We start from the raw sequence: 17681 nt of genomic DNA on the forward strand, positions 1-17681 counted from the left end.
GTGCCCTTTTCTAAATGGCCTTGCCCCTCCAAAATCCTATTTTGAGGCCTGTGATATGCTCCACAAAGATCCCCATTTCTCTTTGACAACCACTGAAGCAAATCAGATGGGGTTTTTCTGTAAGATGTGGGTAATATGTTATTGTTTCCCACCTTAAAATTGTATTTGGATTGATATATTTTTAAAGTTATCGTTGATTTTCTTCTTTTTTTTTGACAAACTGTACAACTTGTATAACAGGTACTTTCTCCCCCAGGATTCACTCTGATTTGACAGATCACTGCATTAAAAGTGACAATACAAAACACAACACACCGTATATCAGGGTCGGAACCTGTAAAGAATGTTTCTGTCTTTCTCATTCTTTGACTCACCTCATGTCCCTGCAATTTCTGTGGACCAGCCTCTGAACCTGATATCAAAACAAGCAAAGTCATGACACGAAAATGAAACTTCAGTATGAAATTCTCATTGGCAGCATGTAGATTTGAAATAGCACTATTTTGCACTTACTTTATACACACACGTGTTTCCATCTGCGGCAGAAGCAAAATAATGACATTTCTATTTTCAATAGTATGAATAATGGTAGCACCTGCTACATGTGAATCTTGTGTCTTGCAATGACATCGCTCAAATGGAGTCCAAGGACGTCAGTTCAGTGATTTCATTCTAATCAAATCTATAGGTAGTGTCTATCAGTCTCTCACTTTACCTGTCTAATAGTTTCTGTTGTTGGGGGAACATGATAAACAGTTTGAGCAAAGATATAAAAATCTGTTATACCTTTATCATTCCCTCTGGCATCATTATGCGTCCCGTCGCCATTCCTGTTGTGCCACTGACGATTGTCATTTCCAGCATTAGCAGATCTATAGATTTGAGACACAAGAATTACTTTCGGCATTACTTCTCAGTTCCCTCTGTGCCATACATGTAGGTAATCTTTAGCTAACTGCAAAGTTCTCTGTGCACAATATGATGATTGAAAGATCAATAAAATTAGTAAAGAAAAAAATAACACGGTATGTAAATGGTCTGTGTAAAAGTGCAGGAGAGTTTTTGTACAAAGTTGAGCAAGCAAGTTTATTAGTAGCATTTCTTTTATAGGGGATTAGTGGGAAATCTTTGCTTTCCTCTTTAGAGGTTGTGGGAGGTGCTTATCTCTCTATACTGGGATTAGGAGTAAGCCTTTGAAAGGCCTTCAATTACACTTGCTTTGATACAAGGCTTATGTGTTTGTAGGGGGGACTAAGGTGTTTTGCAAAGCCACTTTTAAAGACATGGCAGCTAAGATTCTGGCACTCTTTGCTATGCCTTCCTTATTAGAACCCCGTGTACCACTATACACTCACAATGCAATGTGACAATACACAAATGATGAGATTTCACCTATTGAGGACTAGCTGATTTTGCCAGAACATGCACTGATAGTACACACCTGCATAAGTACACTCACACCTAGTCTTCAATGGGTGAATGGGTTTTTGTTGCCACAATATCAATTGCGGCATGATTGTTTTTTTAACATGGTATTTCAGAGCAGAAACTGATGGGACAATTTTGAGTTGATATCATCACCTTCACTAACCTGCATGTGTTGTAGTTGCCAATATCAACATTCTCTGAAAACACATGGAGCTTTAAAAGATCAGAACTTTCTCATTTTAAGTCTAATCAAAATAAACTTGAACCATGCATGCTGTTCCCATGTTTAAATCTACTCATTACTGCTGACTTGAACATGGGATGGACATTTGCTGTCATTGAGATGACCACCACAACAGAGACTCCAACCCCAAGCACCTTCTGATCTGGAGATTCTGCCGCCCGAAACCCCTTACAAACGGGAGACTCAAAGTTGATGTGTGCGAAACGCGAAGTTCCTATAGGGTTCTAGATGTTCTCTGGTGCTATCTAAGGCTTATTTTTCAAACATACGATAGCAATAAGTAAGAAATGCTTTCCACCGGGAGACACAGAGCCAGGGCGGGAGAAATCAAATCTCAAGCGGGAGAACAGGAGATTTTGCAAAAATGGGTTTTCGGCGGGAGATCTCCCGTTGAAAACGGGAGAGTTGGAGTCTCTGCCACAATGTCCTATAGATACAAGTTGTATCTATCTTGTCTTTCAACTCTGAAGGCAAATAAAGATACAACTGTATATGCAGGCCTGGTATATGTGTATTTCTCACTGCCTTGGGTATAAACCGTCTCTACTCTGAATTTGGTTTTTCTAGCGTCTCTATTTTTACAGGAGGCAAATATTTTTCACATCTCTGCTCATTACACACATAATTTCTTTTAATACACCCTTGTCAGAATACAAACTTTGGACCCTCAAATAAATTTGAAAGTATATTTTGGTCACTTCTTGTAAAACTCAAAATATGTCTGTACAGGTTGACATAAAGGGAGAGGGCTACTTGAATAGCCCTTTACAAACTCACAGCAGATGCCATACTGAAAGAAGACATTTTTTTTTTCATATTTTATTTAAAAGCACATTATGAAATCATGTAAACCAGAATGTACAATTTCAAGACCATTCCGTACAAGCTCTGCCTCAGTGAGTACTTACTTCTTGTCTCGTTCTGACCTCCGGACTGTCAACACTCTCCCTTGCACAACCTTTCCCGCAAAGGCCGATATTGCTTGCTGTACCGATGCCTCATCCACGTAGTTAACAAATCTGATGGTTATGGTAAGTGAAGGAGGTCATTGAACTAAGCACTGTGTAACAAAATGATTTACAGAAACTCTGCAAATTAAGATTCAACAATCAGATACCATTCTCTATTGTGAAGGCATCAGAGTTAAGGACATTTTTTTTGTATACCAGTACCGGGTAAACATATCATGTAAATAAAATATAATTTGTATCATCTCACAATTACAGTTTGACCTTGATTATCCGGCCTCCTTTTATCCGGAAATCTCTATTATCCGGACGCGTTCAAGCAGTGAAGGACTTTTTTTTAATCCAAAGATTGAGAAAAAACAGTGACTAAATCAAATAAAAATTTCTACAAAACTCACACAATTTACCTACAATATTCCTGACAGAACTAACATAAATTCACACCACATTATCATCGTAAAAGAAGGGACTACAATTTAGGATAGATTACACCAACCGTTGCGGGGTACGCTACCTGCCTAGCTGCCAGTGCACTGGGGCGGCAGCTTGGACGGCAGCTACTTTGTATATACGTTGTGTCTCCCATAACCCACCAATTCGTTTATCCGGATGAGCGCCGGTCCCGACATGGCCGGATAATCGAGGTCGAACTGTACATTTGTAATGGTTCACAAAACTTTTTCAAACTGTGAAAGCTCTACTTTCTATGAGATTCTTGCTTGTTTAAGAAATATAGGGAGCAGAAATAGACTTGCAAAATAGATCTTAACTAGAAATGTCGCTATGGCAACTGGTATGCCTCCACCATAATGCATGGTTCTCCCCATAGGTCTATAGTATGTCCTGACAATGTGTGATGACAGTTTTCCATAAGTGGCAAAATATTAAAATGACAGATTTGTCACTAATATGCTAAATGTTCACTTTCCTTGAACTACAATTAGGTTTACTTGGATGAATGGCTAAATTGTCTAAGAGTGCAGGTATCTGGCAATTTTAGGATTTTTACTTGACTTTTAATTTGCCCTTTTATAAGTTTATGCACTGAATAATTCTAAAGGGAACGCAAACTCAAAGAGCAATGTGGATTGAGTAAAAGCATTAACATTAGTAGAACACATCAGTGAAAGTTTGAGGAAAATCGGATGATCGATGCAAAAGTTATGAATTTTTAAAATTTTGGTGTTGGAACCGCTGGATGAGGAGACTACTAGAGGCTATGACGTATGAGTGGACAACAATATAAAGAAAATATAAAAGGAATTCCACAAAAATTTACTTTTCTAGCAAAAATGAAAGAGTACAATCTTGACAAACCGCTTCTAGAAAGCAGGGAGAATAATTGCTACCCCTAACATATGTCAGTATCAAGTTGATGGAATGTGTAATTTTCATGAAAAATGAATTTTTATTAAATTCCCTTTATATTTTCTTTATATTATCTATAGTCCACTCATACGTCATAACCTCTAGTAGTCTCCTTACCCAGCAGTTCCAACACCAAAACTTTAAAAATGCATAACTTCTGCATTGATTTGTCTGATTTTCCTCAAACTTTCACTGATGTGTTTTACTAATGTTACTGCTTTCACTCAACCCAAATTGCTCTTTGGGTTTATGCGCCCTTTAAAGGTATGGAAAAAAGTGTAATTTCAGTATCAAACAGTATAATATTAGCATTTAAACCTGGCCTTTGACCCTTGACCTTTGACTTTATGACTCTAAAGATCCCAAGAGAATCACTGTCAGGAAAAATATGCATAAATACAATATACCAGGGAGGTGGGACACTCCCTGAATGTATTTAGTTTTATGATGATACACTGTACCTTGAGTCACATTTGAGAGACGGAGGAAGAAGTGAAATTTAGCACTTTCACTTGACCTTTGACTTCTTGACCTTTGACCTTTTGGCAAGAAATTTTCCAGAGAATCTCTATTGGGTAATACTGTACTGTATGTATTTTTACATCAAGTTTCAAGAAAAATCCTGCAGGCATTGCATAAATATGACAGAAGTGATATTTTGAGTAGTTGACCTTGACATTTGACCCCTGACCTTTGACCCATGACCCCCAAATTCCCTTGGTAATCACTGTCAGTCAGTACATGCATATATACTAGATACCATGAACCATTTGCAAGATATGGAGAAAAATATGAAATTTTAACATTTCGACTTGACCTTTGACCTCATGACCCAAAACTTTCTCTAGACAATCTTTATTTGGTAGTACATGTATACACTAAATCTAACAAAAAAATATCTGCAGGCATTGAGTGGATATGGGGGAAACAGTGACATTTTAAGCATTTGACCTTGACCTTTGACCTTGAGCATGTGCGCTTAAAAGTTGATATATAGGCACAACTTTGTATACTCATACATATATACATGCCAAGTTTCGTTGGGATACCTCAATGGTTTTTTAGTTACGCTGTCCACAAAATCGATTACGGACAGAAGGATGGACGGACGGATGGACAACCCGAAAACATAATGCCTCCGGCACCACTTAGTGGCGGAGACATAAAAGGGCTACCATACTAAATACTGACAAAGGTAGCTCAACTTGAAATGGCATGCACATAATAAACACAAACAATAAACATTTGTCTACTCCCAAAGTGTAACTTAACAATCTAATTTCCCTTCATCTTTTTACAATCTGTATAGAATGGTGTATGAACTTGCATACAAGTGACAACTATAAATGTCACTATGGCAACTGGCATGCCTCCATCATATCACTAAATTTCCCAAGGTCCATTTTGACAATGAGAGTTGATAGTTACACATGATTAGCAAGAAACTGAAATGACATCAGTTTCAAAGTTTGATGGCACAGTTCACCAGGCACACCCAAAAATGTGCTTAGCAGCTTTGACATTCCTTGAACAAAGTGTCATTAAGATGTCAAAATTGTTTCTGAGAGCAAGTATGTGGAAATCTGAGACTTTCACTTGACCTCTAAACTTGCCCTTTGACCCGATGGCAAACAGCTTTCTTCAAATACTCACTCAGTGGTAATGTATAAGATACGTACATCACTTTTCACGACAGTACTTCAAAGAGCTTTTTTAAGATATGGAAGAATTAGTAAAATGTTAGCATTTTCATGTGACCTTTGACACTATGGCCAAGATATTTCCCTACAGAATTGTGTGTTAATGCATGTACATGTACATAGCGAGTTTAATTAAGTGTATGCATATGTGACCCTGCAGCACAAATCCGATACCAAAGTCATAAGACGTAGATTTTTAGTGAAGGGTAGATTCCGATATAGTGTAACTCAATTCACATCCAACTCTCCTAACCTATCTAAAAATTGGAGAGAAAGCACGCATTCTGTCAAAGCGTGTTAAGAAAAGAGCTTCTGAAGAATAGCATCTATTCAAGGGATTAATCTTGTCAAGCTGTGCTCTGTGCAATTAATGGGATGAAAAAAAAAAGTGGGAAATGTAAAACTCCAAAGCAACAATAACTAAGGGTTTATCAGACTTACAGTTTGTAGCTGAAATTGAGCATGCTCTATTAAAATGTTCTATTCATGACTATACCAACTTTTAATGCAGTCGCATTATTATTCCAAAAGTTATAGTCACTTATACCTGTACTACAAGAGCTGAAAGTGAAGAGTGTGTGTAGGGTTCTAAGCAATGAACAGGGGCCTCTTAGACATATCGGGGTACCTGCAAACTCACAAATAGTGTTCTAGAAAAACTGCTAAAAACACAATAACCCTTCCATTTTACAGGGTTCCCAGCATTTCAAGAAAACAAAATTCCCTGATTTTTCCCTGATTTTTCCCTGATAAAATATCAAATTTCCATAATAACTTATTCAACTCATTTTCAGTTTCACATCCAATTTTCATCCAGTTTCATCCAATGGATATCGTTTTAGTATGTTCTATGTGCTGCCCACAAAATCAAATTAGAGATGGACGGACAACCCAAAATCATAATGCCTCCAGCGACACTTCATGGTGGAGGCATTTTATATTAAAAAAATAGAAACGTCACTATGGCGACTGGTATCAGCTGCCACAATGCAATGATCTCCTAAGTCTATATCTTGACAATGTTTGATGACAATTTAACAAAATTGGTAAAACATCAAAACGACAGGTCTGTCACAAATGTGTTGAATGTTCACTTTCCTTGAACTAGCTTGAATTGGATGAATGGCTATTTTATTGTCTATGAGTGCAAGTGCTGTATTTGGGGATTTGAGAATTTTCACTTGAATTTTGACCCTTTTTAATAAGTTTCATGCATCGAGTAATTTTCAAGGTATAATGGAAAAAAAAGTGTAATTTCAGTATTAAATTGTAAGCTGTAATAGCAATGTTTTAAACTGGTCTTTGACTCTTGACCCTTGACCCTATGGCCCTAGAATTCCCAGGAGAATCACGGTCAGGTAGAACATGCACATGTACTAAGTTTTATGATGATACCTTGAGTCACTTTCGAGATATGGAGGAAGAAGTGAAATTCAGCACTTTCACTTGACCTTTGACATTTTGGCACGAAACTTCCCAGAGAATCTCCGTTTGGTAATACATACGTATATATCAATTTTTTTTTTTTAAATGCTGCAGGCATTGCATAAATATGAGGGGAAATAGTGAAATTTTAAGGAGTTGACTTTGACTTCTGACCTCCCTGACCTTTGACCCATGACCCCAAATTCCCTAGATAATCTCTGTCAGTCTGTTATATGCATACATGAAATACTATTGTTCCATGAAAATACTTCGACCATTTACGAGGTATGGAGAAAAAAGTGATGTTTTAACATTTTCACTTGACCTTTGACCTTTAACCTCATGACTCAACTCTCTCTGGAGAATCTTCATTTGGTAGTTCATGTATATAGCCTACACTTTCAAGAAAATGCCTTCAGACATTGCATACGGTGTAAATTTGGGGGAAATAGTGAAACTTTGAGCATTTTACCTTGACCTTTTGACCTTGAGCATGTGCACCCAAAAGTTGATAGGCACAACTTCCCCCACTCATGCATAAGCCTAGCTACATTTTACATCACATGCCAGGTTTCATCAGGATAGGGCTCAAGGCCCTACCTCAAATGTTTTTTTTTTAGTTACTTACGCTGTCCACAAACTTGATTACGGACGGACAGACAACCCGAAAACACAATACCTCTGGCACTACTTCTTGGCGGAAGGAATAAATATGGTAAAGAAGATCAAATACACGTAGATCTGCCCAGTAAACCTACCCATAGCTGAACATTTGCAAGCCATCCTTGGATTTTCCCTCCTTGCATACAGCTGATGCTATGTCCCCAGTTCCAGCAAACAGCTGGCGAAGGTCATTCTGTGTGGACAGACAAAACACATCAGTTATTTTGCAATCATCCAACTCAGTAACTGATACACTTGAAAAGTCTGTGCTGTGCCTGTTGGTATCACATCAACTATTAATATTATACCCATCTTGGTCTCTTGGAGGACTAATTATTACAAACTTGACCTCTTGACTGGATCTGAGTCCAGAGTTGCTTGAAACTTTCACTTGCAAGCATAGAATCCCATAATGGTAAAACGACAATGGTCTCTGGGTGAGCTGAGGAGCCCTTGGTCATGGTCTACACTGCATGACCAGAGAGTTGAGAGTGAGCTATCCGTGAACTCTGGACGGTACACAGTGCAAGTGATCCTATGGGACGTTTACGTTTACTTACAGGACTTACACTAATCTACATCGTATTTACTTTCGTAAAAGAAAAAAAAAAACCTTAATATGAAATTGTCATACCTCTGTAAATGTCTTGGGAAGATTCCCAACATAGATGCTCCCTTTGCTGGCCATTTATGCTGCAAAAGGAGATTTTTTTCTCAGCTGTTCTTCCTTCTAAGTTGATAAGTTTTCCGCTCCTTCACCGCCTTCTCAAAATGTACGTGGACAAGATCGAGACTCGACGTGACCACCACATCTACTACTCAAGAGGTAGCTGCTGGCATGCTGGCACACACGCATACACAGAAAGCATGCAGTGTGAGATGGATGATGGGGCTGACTACACAGAACTGAGGCTGACGTCTGGATCTCGGCCGTGCCCCCTTCGCCTTCTCGTCTACGTCTCCGCGTCTCCGAGCGAGGGAGGGAAGGGTGCCTGTACTGTGTGGCGATCACACACACCCACGTGGTTCACCAACATACACCCACACACAAAACACACACAGACACTGTTTTCAAAACACGTGCAACCTGCTGCCCTCATAGAACTTTGAAAAGGACGTGCCTGCCACAAGAGGGCTCTGGTCATACTACGTGTACGGTGTAGATGATTGTAATTCATCAGTGCTAGCAGGGAGGTGAGACCTCCCTGTACTGGTGCTAGGTACACTAATCATTAATTTTTGCATCTGCACTGTCTTGGTATGCAACTTCGATTCTGCATGTGCATGACAGGATATATCATACCTGGTACAAAATCACTTTTGGTACAACTTAAAATACTAAAATATGATAAGAAGAGATGTACAAGGGAAGTATTTCCAGCATAGTTACATCATTTATTCCAACAAAAAGGGAAAGTTACTATTTTTTTTTCTGCAGATCTAGAAGACAGATTAAAGTCATCATCTACATACTAGGCCAATAAGCCTACTAAGAGTTCATTTCCAAAAGGTGCCAAATTCTCTATTGCATGATGGTAAGGAGAAATTATTTTGATTCGATTACACATGCTTCTAAATTTTCATGCAAAACTTTATGTCCCATAAAAGTACCCATAGATAGCAAAAGGAAATTGGTTATTCGTGTCTACACTGCTTTTTCCAGATTTGATTTTGTTTTTTTAATATTGCGAATTTAGCACCTTATTCGGCCAACAAAGCTTTTAGCACTCAGGTGATGCATAACACGCCCGAAATGTTACAGTTTTAGGTTTTTGTCTTTTTTAATTTCTGGAATTTTCTATTCTCTACATACATTTGTATACCCTCGATAATCCTAGCGTGACCCTGTACTGCGCGTTTGTTGTAACCCATGGATGTCCCTGTTATTGTTGTATAGTATTCGAAGTTGATCATGTCCATGTCACTATCCAGTGGCGGATCTAGAGGGGGACGCAACCGGCGCACGCCCCCCTTATTTTTCCGTTAAAAACAAAAGAAATAAAAAGAAAAAAAATGAAATTGAAACCCGGAAGTGACACCAAATATATTAGTTGCGCCGCCGCCCCCCCCCCCCCTTTACAGAATTCCTGGATCCGTCCCTGCTATCAGTATCCGTATGTCCCTGTATTTGTTTCTATTAACGGTCTATAAGAGCGGCGGAACGGGGGGGGGGGAGGCACTGAAGACTTTTTTTTTTGTTTTTGTTGTGTTTCTTTGCTTGTCAGCTGAGAAGAACCTCGGACTGAGTGGCACCAAATGTATAAAGAGCCGTAGGGCCCCCCTCTCCTCCCACTTTTGAAAACGTGGCGCCGGCCTTGGTCTTATACGTCTCTGTCCTTATACCTTGGTTTTATATCCTTCTAGGTAGTTATATTAGGGCCCTATGGAATGTAATACTCATATACGTTACAAGGTTTTATACTTCTAGAGATGTGTCAGCCAATATTCAAGTAATATTCTTATTTGGGTCATCTGCAAAGTTACACAGGCAGGAAAGCCAGCCAGCCTAGCCTTACTCTGAGAACGCTTATAAGTGTGTTTCTGATTGGATCGCTGATGGATTTTACCACTCTGCCTTTGGAACTAAACGTCCCAATGTATTTAGCACCTTTTGAAACAAAACTCATTAATCATTGCTGGATTCAGTCTCACTCTCATAAGAATGTCAATACTTTGAAGAGGTTGCACTGTGTGGGACTGCTGAAGATGAATACATTTCTACAAAAGCTAATAAAATTCGATGAAAATTAGCACCTTTTTGGAATTATCAACTCTTCACAGAAGCTTTATTGTTTTAATCATAGAGTGTATAATCCTTATATAACCAATTATTTATCCATTTATCTTTCTGTGCATCATTCTGTCTATCCGTCCATCCATCCATCTCTAGTAATCTCTTTTCTAACCATAATTATAGGTATCTGTCTATGTATCTATTACCTTCCTTCCAATATTATTGTGTCTATCTACACCAATGTCCATAACTACATAGATCTATATATAGTAATTTGTCCGGGGCACATTATTTTGCATTATGATAGAGGAATTAAATGGTAAATGTACATGATCTAAAGAATGTATAGTCTTTTGAGTGGGTACCTCCATTTTTTTCCACTGAATGTATTAAATTTGTTTGTATGAAAAAATGCCTCACTTCGTAATGACTATACCGACATGTCATGTTATTCCTTGCTACCTATATGCATCGTTCCTTAAAATGCATGTCGAATTTATACTGTTGTACATTCTGTTGAAAGAAGTGAAAATAAAACCTTAGAATGGACTTGAATTGAAGATAAGGCACCAAATTGTTGGTTTTTTTTTCGATATATCCTATATGTGTAATTTTCTTTTCACGTATTTGTGTGGGTTTTTTTTTTTTGTTCTAAATCTATACTGGACATAATACGCTTATATATTGAATAATTTGGTTCAAGTATTGATAGCATGAATGTGATCATAGTGAATAGGGTATTTAATAATTTCATTTTAAAAGAAAATATGAAAACGATTACAATATGCAATAAAATTGTAGATATGGATGAAGGATGACGCAAACACCATACATTCCTAAAGTGTATAGGCAACATAATATTTTGAGTTCTAAGATTGACAATTGATAGTGCTAAAGCCTTACGGGAAGAGCGTCCCTCATCATTAATATGATTGTATATATTGTATAGTGTATTTTGTTCTCCTTGTATTGCTTTGTGTTCATACTAGATTTAAAACTTCGTCATTGCAATCGATAAGGAAAATAACGCATATTTCTGATTTGACTACGAATACTGTTGATAGCAAGTGATTCCTGCAGCTGTAAGGACTATTCATCATTGGAGATATAATTGAAGTGAATTAGTGATCGAGAGTGAAACATTATTTTAAAAAAAAATTGTAAGTGCACAAAATAACCCAAGTGGGCGAAAATCAGTAATCCTATATATGTATCATGATTATGATGTTCAATTCAATTCAATTCAACTTTATTTTTCACCTCCATCAAAATGAACAATGTTGTTTGAGTTCCCATATTTTCTCTATATTCCGGGGTGAATTTCCGGGGTGAATTCTTTTACCAGGGAAAAAGAGGTTATTTTGTAATATGAAGAAGAAGAAAAAATATATTTGATGTGTTATGTTATATCTTTGTTGTGGACACACACCATAGATCACTTATATGATATTATTTATGCCAGTATTTGACACAGTTGCTATTTTCTGTCGGCCTATGTTCTGTTACTGTAGCCTATTATAGTTCAAACTTTTGTCTGTGGCAGAGCATAGATAATATTCACAAAAATAAGAGAAATATTGGTTGCCAACATAAATCATCGATTCATGTGATCAACCTTAAAGCGATGGCGTCAGTTTTGGTTGAGTATGCTGAGGTTGAGGTTTCCAACCTTTTTTGATGATTATTTTTTGAGACGATGAGAAATCTCTTATGAAATATGAAAGAACATATAATCCTATATCTAAGATGAATTTTTAAGATGAAAATTGGTTTTTAAATGGCTGAGGTATCCAAAACAAAGCAATCCTGATAAAAGGTAGGATCGAGGAGGGTCAAGAGAATGGAGTCACAACCGTCTTATTTCCTTTGCTAGTTTTTTTTTAATGTTCGACACCGCCGCTCAAAAATGTTTGAAGCACGTGCCAAACAGGTACCTGGATCTGCCACGCAGATAAGAAGACCACTTTCTAAGGAAAATATGTCTTTGTGATGGTAATTACTTTTCGCTATCCCTTCTTATAAAAGGTAGGTGGTACAGACACGAGGATGTGCGAATAGAAATTGCGCAAAAAATAAAAAATAAAAAATAAAAAAATGCTGAAATAAAGATGAAATTTACTCGACTGGGCATACCCGGGCACTAATCTGATATATCTATCAATAAAGAATATACTTGAAGATTATTTCATGTTAGTTTTATTTGTGGAAATTAAGTGGAATTCCAGGATGGTACAGTTTTAAACATCTTCGCATAATACAGCTCTGATTTACACTTTTGCACAAATTTCTGCACGGAATTGACTTTTGTTTTTCATGCTTTATCATTAAGGGAAATTCCATTTAATTCAATAAATAGATAAGCAAAATATGGCCAATATTATGTTAACGTTCAAAATGAATCTTCAGATTGCTCTGCAAGACGGCCGCATCGAACATCGATCATCAAAGGCACAGTGAATGCACCTGTGAAATTCTTTTGCACATCAATAGAAATCTGACAACTGTTTGAAATAGAAATTACAGCCAGTTGGAACTTATAGTGGGACTCACATTTTATTAGGGTTGCTTTGTTTTATTTTGTTTTGGGATATCTCAACCATTTCAAAACGGATTTTCATCTTACAAATATTGAATTTCTCTCAGAGTTGTATGCTTTTTAAAATTTCAAAAAGAGTTTTCTAAGTATCTTGCAAAAATTAAACGCAGAATTCTCACCTCAACCAGCAGGCCCCTATGTACCATCAGTATCTTTTCTTACATCACTCCTCTATAAATTATCCCTGCGAAGTCGACCCCTCGGGTTCCCTTAAGCAACGTTTACACTTTGGCGAGTTGGAGTCGCGAGTCGTGCGCGAGCTGTGCGAGCTCCAACTCGCGTTAACTCGCAGAAACTCGCGCGAAATGTAATTTTTTTTCTGGAATTTGCATGAATGATATAAGACTCAACGCCGAGTTCACTACGCTCGCTGTACGAGTGAACCGAGCTCGAAACGAGACATACCGAGCTTAGTATGAGTTGCAGTGACCTTTATACGACTTCAAGCGAGCTTTAAACGAGTTGTCAAGATTTTATTACGAGTAATAAGAGTTTTATACGATCGAGGGGCGGGAAATGCACATTTTTGGCGCTCAAAGATGGATGCCAGAAGCATTTTCGCTCTGCTTGAAGAAGAAGAGACCCTGATCTTCTGCACGATTGGTGCGACCCTGTTGTCAAGGAGGCGCCGCAGAAAAAGAGATTCTCAAGAGAGGACCAAAATGCTTCAAAGGAGGTTTTGGACAAGACCCTGGTTGTTGAGGAGGCCAAAGTACGGACACTATATGAGACGCTGATGGCGGAGTTAGCTGGTGAAGACCTGGGCGGTCTTGCGAGGGGAGATGACAAGGCGAAAGAAGACCCTCGTAGATCTCTGACCTCATCTGCTCGCTGGAGGAGCTACAACATAATAAAAGGATACCAGTCACTTCAATACTCATAAGGGTACATCGTTTATATTTCACCATGTTACACAAAACTATTAAGTTATTGAGCAGTTAACCAGGAATTATACGGTATCACGAAATTATCTCGAGAGTACTGGAAAAAAAATCACAGTTATAATCACAGTCTCAAACATATTTTGAGATCTTGAGATTAATGACACACTTTACTGTTCCTTTTCTTTAATACAGAACAATGTTCATTATCATAATGTTTAATCACCTATTAATGTATCCCAGAAAAACCCCAAGAACTGAATAATTTTAGTAATACTTTTGTGCGTTATTTTAATTCATGTTAGTGTATGGGACAATGCCTGATCAAAATTTTTGTTCACTGCAACACTTAGTGTTCAAAGCTTGTTTTAATATCGAGTGTTAAAATGTACTTGCGAACCTTTATTCCTTAACATCTGCCATATTAATTCAAACATAATTATGTAGGTGGATATATACAAAACTACAATATCAGCGAAATTGAGAACAGTTTGAAATTCACATGTTAAAAGTAAGTAACTCCTTTATAACATTGAGATTAAATATTTTCAATTACTCGGATACAACTGGTTGACGAAAATGTAAATTTGAAGAAATGCCTATGGTGAAAGCATGCATATAATTTTACTTTGACGGAGTTAACTCAAACAAATAAGGTTTCTGTATGGTCGAGATGAAATGTCCAAATCGCAATTTACGTGTTTAATCTCTTGTTTTGATGTTAGAGGTAATGCATGTATTTAACATTATGTTCAGTTAAAAAAATGAGCTGCACGTCAAAGTGCTTTCAGAATATATGTTTGGATGTAAAAGTTAACATTAAACATAATTATGCTTCACAGTAAGCATTCTGTCCTTCCAGAGTGAAAACCTAAAACTTCACCTCATGGACAACTGTACTGGAATTATTATTCTAGCAGATGATAATTACAATTTTCATTAAAAAAATCTGGGCTGCATGTCCTTACATGTTTTCAGAATATATGTTTTGAACCTTTGAAAAAATTATGCTTCACAGGAATCATTTAGTGCTTCAAAAGGTGAAAACCTAAAACTTCACCCCACTGTTCTGGAATTATTATTGTAGCAGATAATGATTAAAAAAAAATATAACATCTTGGTAGTGAATGTGTGTCGTTCGTTATTTTCATATTCTTGGTTGTTTTAATCAATCTGAACATAATTAGACAGGCCATGCAGCTCATTTTAAGAATATTTTTAAAAATCGATCAACCACAATGTTGCAGTGGCCTTAATGTACGTGTTGAGTATCCTTTTCACCGGTTTTATATCATGGCGTTATCATGATAAACACACGAACGGAGTTTTACCCTCTAACAATATGGTGGATTAGTCATTTTGTTATTCGTGCATGTACTTGTATTAAAAAATAACTGTTCATAAAATACATGTATTACTCGATCCGTACTGTCTTTTCTTAACAATTCACATTCACCTTTTCCAGCAGTTCTCTGTCCTTGGCTTCTTCAGAGGCCACCTTGGGGGTTGTGCACCTCCCTTTCATTTTGCCCTTGCCCTTGCCAACAATTGATAAGTTGGTGTAAGAGGAACCAGCTTCATTGTCTGCTGGGGGTCATCAGCTTCTTGGGTGGTCTGGTCATTCTCACTGCTGTCATCATGCCCATCAGTCTCAGTATCCTGGTCGGGGGAAGAGTATTTAATTCGTCTTCTCTTGGTTGGGATGCTACTTGTCCCTTAGAGGTCTGCAAAAAATAAATAAATCACTCGATCAACATCTTTTACAGGAAAGACGCACGATGGCGATTTCTATATTTTGTTTAAATGTAGCTTATTACAGATCTTAATAAAATCAAATGCATATTTACCCTTCCCAATGTTCTCCCTTTCATCCTCACAATATGTCCCTCCAGGACGCGGAATGTATTGAGAATCCACTGATCTCTCTCACTGTAAGGTGTGTCTCTGGTCCCCTTTCCAGACTTTGGGTTCGTCAGACGGCTGTACTGTGTCCTCATAGACTTGAGGAAATTGTTCAGCTGTTCAACTGAAAAAAAAATCGAACACTGGGAATTTAGATCACAGAAATTAATGGAAAGAAACAAACAACTTTATTAAATTCTTGTTTCTCATACAGTGACGTATATAGCTAGCTAACGGGATAAACGAAATGTGGGGGTCAAAATTTTCAGGACTAAATATTATGCATGTCGTGTTGTCAGTTGTTTACAGGATTTTCGATAATTATGGCAATCATAATCATAGTAGTAATCATGGTAATGAATTCAACAAAATATATTTAGCGAAACTCCGTTTTGCCGCCACAGCCCCCCCCCCTAAATAATAGATATTAATATTCATCTTCACTTACCGGAGCACACCGGATCGTATACTCCTTGGCCTTCTCTTCGATTACGCCTTGTCTTCTTTGCAGTATCCTTGTACGACTTTAGTCGCCTGTTATACAGACAATCGTGATATCTGTACCACTCTGTTTATTCTACTTCTTGCTCTTCAGTGAATGTGTATGCAGTGAGGTGTTTTTCGTCTCTTCGGGGTGGACTTCTTGTTTGGGGTGGACTTCTTTGTTCTTTTTTTTCCCGTCTTCCCTGGGGTGCCAGACGGAGAACCTTGCGAGTGGAGAAAAATGGGTTCATTTTCCTCCCCAACCAGTTCGACAGGCGAGGCCTGATGCTCAGTAGTTTGAGCTTGGACCTGGTCTAGTTTGGTGTCTTGTTCTTTTACCTGTCTCTCATGCTCGTCATTGATCTCCTCTTCCGTCTCCATTCTCTCTTCCTGCACTTCTTCTACTTCTACCCTTGTTTGAATGACATTATTCTTTCGGTGTTTAACTACCTGAATGGCCACAAATCTTGGATCTCTTGGGTCGGGGCATATTCCTCTCCTATTTTTGCTAGTTGTAATAATACAGTGACAATGGCCGTTTTAAAAGTACGTGTACATGCGTGGGTCGATTAAAATGTGCTCTCGTTTTAAAACATATATGGAAAAATATAGAACACTGGATATTTATTATTCAGCTGGCATGTCAATACGCACTTGCAACGCAATCTGACTAAACTCATACGAAACTCGCTGTAACTCGGGGTGCTCGATCTGAACTCGCGCTAATCTCGCGGGCACCTCTCCTTCACTCGTAATACGATCGCAGTGCTCGTATCTCGCTCTAGTAAACTCGGAATGCACTCGCGTATACTCAAATATGGCGAGTTATTACGAGTTATTACGAGTTTATCTCGAGCTTCTTTCGAGTTATTGCGAGTACCGCGAGTATATAACGAGTCTAGCTGAGTTCAGCACGAGTTACAGCGAGTTAGCAAAAATTTTGAACATGTCCAAAAATTTTGGGACTGCTCACGACTTCAAGGAGAGTTGTCCCGAGCTTGAACGAGCTTCGCCGAGCCATGCCGAGTTGTCGCGAGTTATCCCGAGTTACATGGTGAGCTTAACGCGAGTTATCGCGAGTGCCTCATTTTGGCAACTCGCCTTAACTCGCCATAGCTCGCCATGTCAACTCGCCAAAGTGTAAACGCTGCTTTAGATCATGAGATAGACCCGTCCTAGATCCTATCCCGAACGTACGTGTCGTACCGTACCGCATTGTGGATGCAGCGCGCGCCGCACCGTATTCCCACTGACAGCTGCACAGTTATTGTGATTCACTGATAAGTCGC

At 38.2% G+C, this 17681-nt stretch overlaps 1 protein-coding gene across 1 annotated transcript in view; it reads right to left on the reverse strand.

Moving 5' to 3' along the window:
* LOC139739553 (serine/threonine-protein kinase 31-like) overlaps window positions 1-8539 on the reverse strand; it is a gene marked incomplete at its 3' end in the record, with an annotated part of 42738 nt that extends 34199 nt beyond the window's left edge. Inside the window, exons 1-5 of the mRNA XM_071650157.1 lie at window positions 8431-8539; window positions 7892-7989; window positions 2581-2691; window positions 787-872; window positions 375-412 (exon numbers count right to left, since the gene is read on the reverse strand). Of these exons, the coding sequence (XP_071506258.1) occupies window positions 375-412; window positions 787-872; window positions 2581-2691; window positions 7892-7989; window positions 8431-8484 (387 nt within the window). The remainder of the gene's footprint in view (window positions 1-374; window positions 413-786; window positions 873-2580; window positions 2692-7891; window positions 7990-8430) is intronic.
* Window positions 8540-17681: the final 9142 nt, after the last annotated feature.

Source organism: Diadema antillarum, unplaced genomic scaffold, assembly GCF_040938485.1.
Source record: "Diadema antillarum isolate AM-2024a unplaced genomic scaffold, OU_Dant_1.0 seq00000807_RagTag, whole genome shotgun sequence".
Classification (NCBI taxonomy): domain Eukaryota; kingdom Metazoa; phylum Echinodermata; class Echinoidea; order Diadematoida; family Diadematidae; genus Diadema; species Diadema antillarum.